The sequence below is a fragment of the Phyllopteryx taeniolatus genome, chromosome 11, assembly GCF_024500385.1.
Source record: "Phyllopteryx taeniolatus isolate TA_2022b chromosome 11, UOR_Ptae_1.2, whole genome shotgun sequence".
Classification (NCBI taxonomy): Eukaryota; Metazoa; Chordata; class Actinopteri; order Syngnathiformes; family Syngnathidae; genus Phyllopteryx; species Phyllopteryx taeniolatus.
Genome location: NC_084512.1, coordinates 16,022,061 through 16,034,961, shown reverse-complemented (window position 1 = coordinate 16,034,961; position 12,901 = coordinate 16,022,061). Strand labels below are relative to the sequence as shown.

General features: G+C 41.9%; 1 protein-coding gene across 1 annotated transcript; it reads right to left on the bottom strand.

Annotated features, from left to right (window-relative positions):
* Positions 1–425: 425 nt before the first annotated feature.
* Positions 426–11,180, bottom strand: vstm4a (V-set and transmembrane domain containing 4a). Its single transcript, XM_061789240.1, has 8 exons — positions 10,832–11,180; positions 7,981–8,421; positions 3,906–3,959; positions 3,707–3,814; positions 3,069–3,102; positions 2,844–2,992; positions 2,318–2,382; positions 426–996 (listed from the first exon to the last, which is right to left on the bottom strand). Exons 1-8 carry the CDS (start codon positions 10,878–10,880, stop codon positions 844–846), a joined length of 1,053 nt encoding a protein of 350 aa, XP_061645224.1. The 5' UTR covers positions 10,881–11,180; the 3' UTR covers positions 426–843.
* Between the last annotated feature and the right edge of the window lie 1,721 nt (positions 11,181–12,901).

Sequence of the window (12,901 nt, the reverse complement as noted above, 5' to 3'; positions counted from 1 at the left end):
TATTTAAGTGGTAACGAAACAACTTTACACAGCCTAATATCAATAATTTTTTTATCGTGCTTGTTTGAAACATGATCGTTTTGATTTGCAGCTCAACTAGAGTAGAGTAGAACATTTTAACACCTCGCCGGGTGCGCAATCCACTTAATAGAAATGAACGCCTACCCTAAAATAATGTTCCGTCAGGAAAAAAAACCAGTAACTTTAATTATCTCAGTTCATACACGACGTTAGAGTTGCTGCTGAGCCCATTTTAACTGCGTGACTAATGCAACCAGCTCACCAAACCAAAACAGCTGCACCGACTGAGTCACGTGTACCCCACTTCTCGGCTAAACTAAACTCCAGCTCACCCGTGACCCTAATGATAAGCTGTACGAATAGAAAAGCGATGATGAGATGAATGTGACAGAAAGGTCACCAGACAATTTTTAAAACTCTTTATATGAAACAAATATTTTACATGGGCAGATGCTTATTATCTATTGAAGGGTTTCCACAGTAAACTATAGATAAATGTAAATTGCTGAGGGTTGCAGTGTCGTAGAGGAAAAGGAGCATTGACAATGATTTCTCTCCCGAGCATCCACTCAGCAATAACAGTGCATTCTTATGAACATCTGGCTCACAGACCAGAGATGCCTACAAAGCAAACAATAAAATGTAAGACCCTTAAAAATGTCTGTTTTGGATTGGAACCAGGTCTTCAAAGACACATACGGTGAAAACAAAAGCTAATTGTCAGATTGCATGTTCATAAATACACTTCCTCACTCCAGAACCCAATCATCTTCTCTCTGGGAGGTAGCGGGACATCCGTTTGTCCAGATCGAGCTGCTGTGTTTACAACTGCTTCTCCTGGAAGAGGATCTGAGCGTACACCGTGTCTGGGCTGGAGGGGTCGAGGTCGGGACTGGGCGAGGCCGGGGGTTCAACGGTCGGTCGGACCAACTCCAGCTCCGCGTATGTCAGACTGTCCTCCTGACGTGCTTGAGGCTGCCAATGGGACGGGGAAATTGAGCCAGAGATAAGAAAAGACTGCATACATGCACATATTTATCTTCCGAGTGTAGATCACGGTTCGGAAAATATGGCCTGCACTGTTCTGTAATCTGGTCAACTGAGAATTTACTGTATTGTTATCAACAGTCCTGTAATATTTGTTGCATTCATTTAGCTGTTTTTTTCTTTCTAAAATTGATTAATTAGAATCTGTTTATTGGGTCGATGCCACTATAAAGTGCCTTTGGTGTCCTCATCAGAACTACGTAGTCATCATGAAAATGTAACACACTCAGACGTCTTATTATGAGTAGTCAAACATTTTCACACAGACCAGGACGATGATAAATTTGGAAGTCTCAAAGGCACCTTATGCTGATATTGACTCTTCATTTTTATTTTTGTCATCATTATGTAATAGGTTAATGGATTTATTGTAAATGATGTAATTAAAAAATGGCAAAATTAACAATTTTATCTACAGTCCAGCCCTGCCTAGTCACAGTTTGCTATTAATGTACTGTATTTTTCCTGTGGAACCTATTTTCAGCTATTTGATTAAAAAAAAGAAAATCAAGTCGCATTTTTGTGGTCTTATGGTAATGACCTAAGATGCTACAAGATGGTGCCAAACCCCTGGCTAGTAGGAAAGTGGTAATTGGTGTCAAGAAAGTATGTTAAAGTGATGTATTTCAACTGACTAAGCTCATTTGTATATTTGGGGAGGTTGTTTACTTGGGGTTGTTCGTGTTAATGGAAGTTTGGGAAAGTTGTCGCTGGATTTGTACGTTTGTGCTCAACTGAGAAGTTTTTTAGGTTTTTTTCATTCTTTTTTTTTTTCATTCTGAGTTAGGCTGAAAAACAATCGTCAGCCCTCCAAGAAAACAGTCTAAAAAAACAATATATGAGGCATGGGCAGTCAAAGAGTGAGTGCATTTTGTTTGGGACACCTTGTTCATGGGAGTACTGTAGTTCATCACATAAAGAAAAAAAAACACAAAAACATTAGAAACACTGGAGTAGTTTTCTTCCTTGTGAACTTACTTGACAGTTTAATTGTAGAAATAAAACCAGTGAAGCACCCCAAATAAATAATTGTGTTTGAGAAGCAATAGAGATAAATATAATCATCACACTCATAACAGAACGAAGAGAGAGCAATAAACTCCTGTAGACAATCACACGGTCGTAAGGCAAATTCCCTCTTGCGTGAATTTCAGCTGCAGCAATTTTATAAGCGCCTTTTTAAAATGATTAAATTAATTTCATGCTATAACTGACATCAGTAGAGCAGATGTTGAAGTTGAACACTTACAGTAGCAGACCTCCTTGGAGTCTTTGACCTTTTGGGCTTCTGGGGTCTCTTTGAAGCCACAGGAGCTGCAAAAAAACAACAATGTAGAAAATAAAGAATAAGTAATGTAAAGTTGACATTTAGAAAAATAATAATCATTTTTAGCAGCCTATTTTCTTTTACCAACGATGTTTTTAACTTGAATTACCCCAGTGGGACTTTACCCAAATAAGAGTGTAAAGTTTCCTTCTCACTGTTTTTCACTGGTTGCCCATTGTCTCCATGTTGTTTTCATGGTGCTAATTGAATTATGCTACCTCTAATGATACCTTGACGTGCTGTTATTTTAACCCTCTAATTCAGTTTCTGAGCATCACAGGGAACTGGATCCTCAAGTCCTACTGCTGCTATTCTTCAATGTCTCCAGCACATTTGGAAAATATGAGGAAGACTTTGCACACACGGTCCGAACGTTTTGTTAACTAGTTGTTGTGCATGTTTGATACATTGTCCAGTAAAACAACTGAAGCTGTCGCAATGTTTTTACCTTCAGGAGGTGTGTGTGGTGGTGGCTCGTCAGGCACTTTAGGGGGTTTTAACGGCACTTTTATATCACATTTCTGCCCCGTGTGTTTATTCTGTGCTCTTGGAGAGGAACTAGACGAACTGCTGGAGCTGGTTACTGTCTCTCCAGAGCTGTGTGGAACAGAGAAGATGAAACTCAAGACAATGTTATGTCTTACTTCTTATCCAAAAAAGGCATTGGTCGTACCTGCTCTCTGGACACTTGACCAGAAGGTAGCTTGCTTTGGAGAAACAAAAATACCAGACAAAATTTAAAAAATGTGGTAATAATTATAAAAGCAAAACATATCATTTTGATCGCACACACACTTCACATCTCTGTCCTGACTGAGTAGTACAATATGGCTGAATCAACAATGATCTTGAGAAGACAAAAGGAATTGATACTGGAAAATGAGCTGTGTTTTTGAGATGAGACTCACCTCCCAGGCATAAAAGCAGTAATCTGTGTGTTCGCTACACAATCGAATTTAATGGTGAGTGCACATTTTGTTTAGTTTAAGTCATACAGTAGTTCTCTTAATACAATGGTTAACTTTTTTATGCTTCTTTTTGTGTGTGATGGCACATGTCAAGTGAAGTCCATTCACTCATCATGTTTTCTTTTTACACCTGTATGACCAATGAAAATGTTAAAATGATATTTTAATAATTCCTGCATTGTTTAAAAAGCTTTTATGATGGACACAACAGATTGATTTCATTTTCATTTATTTTTGGAAATTAGGTCAGAGGTAGGCCAAGGAAATGCAATTCTATTATTACAATTCAGTACTATTATTCCATAATTGTTTTATGGGAATTGGAGATGGTAAATCAAGTGACCTTTGAGCCTGTGTCTCCTGTAGAAGTACTGGAAGATGAATGTGAGAGTGAAGAGGAAGATGGACAGCAAGCCCAGCGAGCAGATCAGCACGGCGCACACGTTCACATCTGGCGAGACAAAACGCATTGGAACAATAACATTAAAAACCAGCCATTAATGTTGGGCAAACAACATTAGTGCTAACGGCCTGGGGAATACCTGATAACAGACGCCAAATTCCTTCACCGGTACGAGCCTCCAGTGTAAAATGCACTGGAGAGGGGAAAAGAAAGAAGAAACATTTGAGGAGAAAACAGTCCAGACTAAGCATCTTTGTAAATTGCTATTTTCTAAAGAAACTGACCCCCTAGAGGCCAGACAGCCTCTGTGGTTTCCAGAAATATCACAGAAGGCTGACATGGAGGGTGAGTGGCACACACACACACACACACAGCATAAATGAATGAGGGTGTTGCAGTGTCAATGTGTCAATGAATGATGTGGCGTGAACAGGCCAGGGGTATTTAGCAAAAGGTTGAGGAGAATGAATACAGGCTACGTACGTAAATGACTTAATGACTTTTTAATGTCTTTTAAATGCATACGCCGCATAAACTCATAAGATATATCAACTGTGATTGACTTGTCACATGTGAATATGGTGCAAATAAATGTCACAGGAGTGAAAAATGTACATCTATGGACACTTCCTGGTCATTTTCTTGGGTACACTTGGAGAGCCAATGTATAGAAGAAAAAAAAATCGGCCTTTGCATAAAAACAAAACAATTAATGCTGAAAACTGGGATGAATGGGCCCTCGCTCCCCGTATTTAATGGCGAATCCTCAAATTGATCTTCAAATATTGAACCAATTTAGCGTCGTCCATCTGTCAAGGATGCCTGCTTCTGACTGGCTCATTTGGACAAATTCCCTTGTAGGAGTTTGTCAAAGTATACGAGTCCTGTAATTCACCCAAAATGGCTGCTTCAAACCAAAAATGCTTGAGTTCTTTGTCAGTTGCATGCATGGATCCTTGTGATAGACATCCATCCCATCCATCCCATCCATTTTCTGAGCCGCTTATCCTGACAAGGGTCACGCGAGCGCTGGAGCCTATCCCAGCTATCATTGGGCAGGAGGCGGGGTACACCCTGAACTGGTCGCCAGCCAATCGCAGGGCACATACAAACAAACAAAGAACCATTCGCACTCACATTCACACCTACGGGCAATTTAGAGTTGTCAATGAACCTACCATGCATGTTTTTGAGATGTGGGAGGAAACCAGAGTACCCGGAGGAAACCCACGCAGGGACGGGGAGAACATGCTAGCTCCACACAGGCGGGGCCAGGGATTGAACCCCAGTCCTCAGAACTGTGAGGCAGACGCTCTAACTTGTCGTCCACCGTGCCGCCTGTGATAGACATGTGAACCCAATTTTGTTGACACTGGTGCGAGATTTCAAATGGTCACTTCTACAATATTCCCAGGAAATCACAATGTCCTATCACCGGTGAGCTATTTTGAAAACACACCCACAGGCTACTCATATGGTCCATGGGGGCAACCCTGTTGGTGACCCCTGCTGTAGTGGTTTTGGGTGGATTGGCTCAAATGCTCTCGTATATGGACCCCAGATCTCATTAGGTTGCACCAGGCTGCACGGTGGAATAGCAGTTCGTGTGTCTGCCTCACAGTTCTGAGGTTTGACTTTTGATTCTCGTTTTCTCCGGGTACTGCGGTTTCCTCCCACGTTCCAAAAACATGAAAGTTAGGTTCATTGAGGATTGTAATTTGTCCAAAGGCGTGAATACGATCGTGAATGCAACAAAATGCAAATGCGCCTCTTGGCGAAAGTCAGCTGCGCTAGGCTCCAGCTCGCTCGTGACCCCAATGAGAAGATGGCTGGAAGATTGTGCCTGTTGTACTTCATTTTGTGGCTCCTGATTGTATGTACAGTATATTAGATCTATGAATGATGTTTAAATGGAAATAGATCTAAACAGCAGCATCCTATAGAATAATTGGATTTTTCAGACCTTAAAAGATGTGGAAGTAATGAACAGCCACTGTTCAACGTTCCAATTTCAGCCTTTTTCCAGCAGACGGATGAGATCCTAATTTAAGAGTCAGATTTAGCGTTTTGATTTGTTTGCCTTTAAAATGTCAGCCCTTGCTTTTCTGCTTCTGTGGTGTGTGCATGTCAGAGATGCCTGTGGTGGTGTGGCTTCGTCAGTGGGGCACTGGCCTGAATGTAGCAAAGGGCGTTGGCAGATGCCTCCGCCATGCGAATGTTCTCAGAAGCATGTATGCGAGGGCTGCAACAGACTGTTGAGCTCTCACCTCATAAAGATCGTCATCACTGCGGCTGCATCCAACCGCAACAATTTAGTGTACAATAATCCTTTTAGTTGAGCTTTGTTGTGGATTTGGGTGAGAAAATGAATGTTCTGAAGGAGCCTTCAAAATGCTGATGTCATGTAATTCATAGTTGGCGAAAACAGCCAGCTCAGTAACGAACTACCTCGTTCTGCTCGCTCTCATTCACAGTGATATTGTTGCGTGTGGTTTGGTCGTGTGAGCTCATTGTTTTTATATGGAAAGAGCACAGAAGCAGTTGACCCACGCAGAGGGAGGGGCACGACTCAACGCAAATGATCGCGCTGCAGTATAGCGCTGTATTCACTTTTCCAGTGTTTGCTTTTTTCCGTAACATGGTTTTCATGCATGCGGAGCGTAGGGATGTCCTGGTATTCCACACAATATGTTTTCCGTGCAATAGCAGCAGAATTCCCCCTCTTCTCCGTTCCACTCGCTCTTGCCAATGGATATGAGGATTCTGTGTTTGACTTCATTTGCTTGCCAGAAACAACTGATGATTAAAAAAATGTTGATAACTGACTTTTCATCGAACGCGACACGGCAGATTGTTGGATTTATATATGCGTGTGGAACGGAGATGATTGAAAATGTTGGGAAAATGGCGAAGTTGGTCAAAATTTGATTGCGATGTGCTGAACCTTCGGCCCCTCATGTTGATTATGAGAACATGACATCAACAACCATCTTGCCATTCAGTAGAGTAGTTAGTGACATCATCCTTTACATCAGGGCTGGGGAATCATTTTCCAATTTCAGTCCCCTGAGAGTCACAATTAATGTATAGAATAAAAGTTTATTATTATGTATTAAGAGCATTTGTAAAATATCTTTTTTTAATTTTTATTTAGAATTAAATGGCAGGTCAGATCAAATGCTCTCGTAGATACAGTATATCAAGGAAGGCCTTCATTGTTCTTATGCTTTTTGATGAATTGTTGTCCGGTTTTGTTAGAACTGCTGCTATGGCAACACAGTTTCAATTTACAAGCATGCAGCCTTTTCTTTCTTCTAAAACTCAAGCTCCTGAATGGCCCATTCATATTTATTTATTTATTCTGGGACAGGCCACAATCGAGTCATTTTGGGGTTTGGCAAGATGGCGTTGTGAGAAGACACACCTATTCTCATAAATCCTGCCTCTCGAGGTTATTTTGGATCTCAGAAAGCAGCAAAACCTATTGCCAAACATTGCACTTTTGAGCTTTCATCCACAAAAACAACAGTGTAAAGCCTGGTACACGCATACCATTTTTCAAAATCTTTTAAAATACGAGATACTCCACACGACGAGGGGAAAAAAAATAGCGTATGTGTTCTTACAGCTACAGTGGGTGGTGTACTCAAGATGACCAACACAGCCTACAACACACACAACGATACGAACATCGACAATCGCAAGCGTGGCACCAAGACTGATCTGTGAGAGGCACCACGGTGCGTCCAGACCACCAGAAAATACAACGAAAATTAAATGCTAGTATTAGAAGAAGAAGCCAGGCTAACTGTTCGCTTATCTGGTAACTACGTTGTGTTGGAAAACTCTTCTCCTTGTCGTTTTTATTGTGGTGAACAACAAATCTAACCAGTTGCTCGTCTATTTGTGTCCGGCAACAGCACAAGCTTCAAGTTTCACGTCACAATCGTGGCGTGTTGGCCACACCTTTAAGGATTTGCGACCGTAACTATTGAACAAGTTTCACATTTACGATTGTCGGCCCGACCGTTTTCCGAGCAGATTGGGAAGGACAAATCACTCTTAACACACCCCACACCTCAGGATAACCGCTCACGATAATCATTTAGAGACATCCCATAATTGGGCCTTTTGTCTTTGATCGTAAAGTTGGAATTGGGCTCAATTTTGGCCCGATTATCATTACGTGTGTACCTGGCTTGAGCTTTGGTTACCTGTCAGCTGCGTGGTGCTGCTACCATTGGACGATGCCCTCCATATGTTCCTGTATTTTCTTATTTCGTGCACTCGACACGTGTAGAAGCCCTGGTCCGTCCCGCTCATGTTGAGAATCCGCAAGCGGTACACCTCTCCCTCCATTTGCTCGTAAAGACGAAACTTGGGCTGAGGGAAGAGACGGGTGTAGTTCCCGTACACCTTGATTTTCTTGATGCCCATCTTGACTATGAGGAGCTGGGAGGACTCGGGGACAGCGGGGGAAGGTAAAGGAGGCTCGGGGGTGGGAGCGGCTAGAGGGGAGAAGAACCAGCGGAGGACGAGCGTGCTGCCGCTCCTCTTTCTCTGAGATACCAGGCACGACAGTGTCAGGTTGTCCCGCTCGGTTGCCGTGACAATGGGGCCCGGGATCACTGTCACGTTCAGGGCATGACATACTTCTGTTGACAAAGTATAAAAAGAGTAGAGTAAGACACAGGTTCAACACCAGGGGTGGACAAACGAGCCACATTTGGTTTTTAAATCGTACAGATGGGCTGGGTCATCCATAGATGTTAAATAGTTGATTTTAATTGAAAAAAAGATTCATTAATACTCATGTTTTCATTGGTATTTGTAATTAACTTAATTATTAACCATTTATTTAATAAAACATTTTCAATGGCAATATCTTTGGTTACCTGACAGTGCTGCTACCACTGGATATAGCAGCACTAGACAGCGCACCATACTTATTTTAAGCATAAAACATTGATTTAACAAGGTAGGCATCAGCTGAATACTGTATATGCTATATATGCTGTATATGCAACAGGAAGGGGCCATCCCCAATGTATTCCCGTCAAGTTGGGAGCAATGAGTTGTTTAAAAGCTTGTGGTATCCTGAATCCTTCAGAGTTCCCTTCACTGGAACTAAGGAGCCAGTATTTTGGACAATTCCCTGCTCCCAACTTTGTGGGGACAATTCTTCCATTTCTAACATGGCTGTGCATCAGTGCACAAAGCAAGGTCCATAAAGGCATGGATGAGAGATTGTGGTGCAGGTGAACTTGACTGGCCTTAACGGAGTCCAGACATCAACAGGATAAAACACCTTTAAGACGAATTAGAGCGGAGACTGAGAGCCAGGCCTTCTCGTCCAACATCAGTGTGTGACCTCACAAATTCGCTTCTGGAAGAGTGGTCAAAAATTCCCTACACACACTCCTAAACCTCGTGGAAAGCCTTTTCAGAAGAATTAAAGCTGTGGTAAAGGATGGACCGATATTAAACCCTATTGATTACTCATTCTCAACGAATCAGGAAGTAACCATTTTAAGTCATATGTATACATATTGTCAGACAAACAAAATGTTATTTTTCAATGTTGTTCTAAAAATTTATTTTGCCTTTTTAATATTTGAGTCGCGCAAAACTGGATTCTTAGTGTTTCACACGTTTGCCTCACAGTTTGGAGGCTCGGGGTTCGGATCTCAGCTCGGGGCATCCAGTGTGGAGTTTGTATGTTCTGTTTGTCTTCTCAGCTTCAGCTTCCTCCCACATTCCAAAAGATGCATTTTATGTTCACTCTAAATTGTCCCTAAGTGTAGATGAGAGTGTGAAAGCTTGTTTGTCTATAAGTATCCTGCAATTGTCTGGCAACCAGTCCAGGGCATACAAGCCTCCAGCTCACCTGTGACGCTAATGAGGACAAGCGCTATAGAAAATGGATGGATGGATATTTGAGTCTTCATGGAGCCATTCCTCTAGAGTCCCACTGGTCTAATCTCTCCATTTTACGTCATACTCTATGAACCATGAAGTAGCCTGCTAACTAAAGAGTCACAATGGGCCAGTTTTTGGTTTATCCTCATCATCTTACATGCTACTATTTGTTATTCAGTTATGCTTGTGGTTTATGTTGCCTTATATGCACTATAAAGGTCATTCATGAATAGTTAGTGCCTCGTTTTTGTCAGCGCTCGTGCTGTGAATTGCAGAAACTAACAAGTGCCACAATGTGGTTGTACTAAAAAACACAAATAGGGCGCTCCATGATGTGTTTTCCTCTTGTTTGCTTGTCTAGTTTACATTTGTTTGGTCACGTGTGTTCCTCGATCCTCCCTTTACTGATGTAGCATGTTTGATTTCCTGCCAGCTCAACATAATCGCAGCATTTTGTTTACATATATGTACGCCCACAACCGGCTGCACGGGCGCACGTCGCTCCACCTCAAGCTTTCATGTTTTTCTATCATTAGACTGGGAAATTCGGTCCCTATACCCTAAACCGTTCCCTGGCGTGCTGCTGTTTTGCTTCCCTGCAGGTATTGATGTTTTGTTCTGAGGCCAGCTGGGTTAGCTCACTTGCTCACATGGCGCCTGGACACAAGATGTGTGATCCAAAAAAAGAAAAAAAAAAGAAATCTACTAGTGGGAAATAACATAGTAACCCCAAGACAGGCTTAAGAAGACAACAAGATAACATGGACCAGACGCCATCCAGTGCTGCTTTGGTTAGTTTGGGAGTCTCCCTTCGTGTCCGTGCATGATACCAAAATTGAATGTGACAAGTGTTACAACAAAGTAGATTCTCACTAACTTAATACTACAAGTAAACCATTGATTGCAGGGTTGTGTAATGTCTACTTTGTGGAGGTTTTCTCTCCAGTCAGTTGTCAGCACTGTGACAATGATCACTTTCAAAGTTCAACTGCGGTGTTTTTTTTGTTTTTTTTTGTATCTTAAACAAAACCTATAATTTTAGGTTACATATCATGCGCCTTTTTAAACGTATTTTGTGTACTCGTTGCATGCATTCTCACTCTAACTTGGCCTGCCGTATTATTTCAGTAAACAAGATGAACCCACCTGTGAGCAGAGCTTCAGTCAGGACCAGCAGCACTACAGAGATGTACATTGTCCTCTCTCAGTGAATCCATAAACCCACAACACTGCAGCGCTAAAACAAGCGGCGCACGACTGCGACCCACCACAGCCTTTGGCCAAATTAACTCTTCTCCTCTTTCTCTTCTTCGCCGTAATACGAAACACTAGTTGCTCTGTTCCCACTTAGGAACTCCCACTCGTTCTCCCAGTAGTCTCTCTCTCACATTCTCTCTCTCAGTGTCTCTGTGTCCTGCTAAACGTAGGAAATGTCATTTCCTGAGTTCCTGTGAGGAGCCTTGGGCCAAGGCCTTAAACCCCACAAGCCCAGTTGTTCTGGTCCACTCTGGTGGTTTGGTGCGGGTCCACGTCTATCGCAACACGTGTCATTTTTAGAAGCGTATACCGTAGAGTGCTGAACGTGCATTTCCATCATCCGCAATTACTTGTTTAGTTATGCTGCCAGTCAAATATGTTGACTCTTGTGTTTTTGTTTCATGCGTGTGGTACTGATGCATTTGTGCGTGGTGGGATTTCTCCCCTGTCTGGCTGCTGGAAAGAGTGGCACGGGCCTGTCTCTGGCTGCGGTCAGCAGACGCTCTCAGCGGAATGAGGCCTGCTGCTTTATTGGGCGGCCTGAATTGCTGAGGCAGGCGCTTCCAACGCTGCCAAAGCCAAATGGAATTACAACAACAACTTTAACCCTTTGAGTTATGTGTAGGATTGTGTTGGAGAAGAGTGGGTGGTCAATGTTTTTGTTTTGAAAAGATGGTAATACATGCATGAAAGCATGTTGGTGGCGGCAGTAACTCAGCACTCCAGACTATACGCTGTACTGGTCACCAGTCAATCACAGGGCAGATAGAGCCAGACAACAGTTCACACTCACATTCACACCATCACTGAGTTGAGATTTGAACCCACGCTGCCTGCACGGAAGTCGGGCGAGTGAATCACTGTGCCAAATTTGACAGAAAACAAAATAACAGCCCTCATACAGGATGTCACCGTTTGATTATTTTTACATTTTACAACAGAGATTAACTTATTTTCACACTTGTATAACAAGAATGTTAAAACATTGCCTATACAGTTAATAGGCAGTTTTATGCAACATTGTCTCTCACTATTCACACTCAATTTCTTTTTTTGAGGACTCATATTCATATGTGCTACACTTTTCAAAACAATTAACTGCCTCTCAAGAAAAGTGCAGCCCACTTGAGGTCATTATCAGTGTTCAGTTGTATCCGAATTGGTCAGCCTAGGGAAATCAAAGAAAATATATTTTTCTTCTATCATTTCTATCATTACATCCCACTGGCATAGTGGGCAAGGATTCAAACATTTGGATCAGTTCCATGCAGAAATAAAATGACAACACATGTATGCTGCAAAATCTTTCTTTTGCTTATTAACTCCCTCAGGACCTATCGGTGCACTCCAAACAGCCCTTCATAATTGTTGTATGCAATCAGCAGAAAAGATGTTTAATTTCAGTCATTCAGACCCAGGGAACATTTCAAGAGTCAAAACAGGTAACAGTAATATCTTCTTGTTGTTTTTATTGTGTTTTCAAGTCACAAAATGAAATCTCCAGCACTCGGGTGATTTCTGAAAGGTAGCCATTTGGCTGAGCAGTTATTCTGTTGAGTCAAGTGTATTTTTAATACATGTCACACTGCTTTGTTTCACAGCAAAACAGTAAATACCGACTCCTGTATGACACTACAACAGTCTCATATAGTGCTTAATAAAACAATGCTTTACACCATCAGCAGAACCTTCAATGGCTTCACAAGACATGCATCACAAAGCAGAAAGTTGTGCTCTGACAGTGTTAACACAAGAGAGATATTTTAGTATCTCACATTCATAAAGGGCTCTGGAATGGTGAACTCTGTAGCACAAGTTTTAGCCCAATAAATCTAAGCATGAGCAATATAACAGCATTTCACAGGGACAAACTCAAAATATTCTGAAACATTTTTCATATGAAAAACACTATAAATACAATGTGTGGTACTGTATTGCATTCTTTACACTGACATTCAC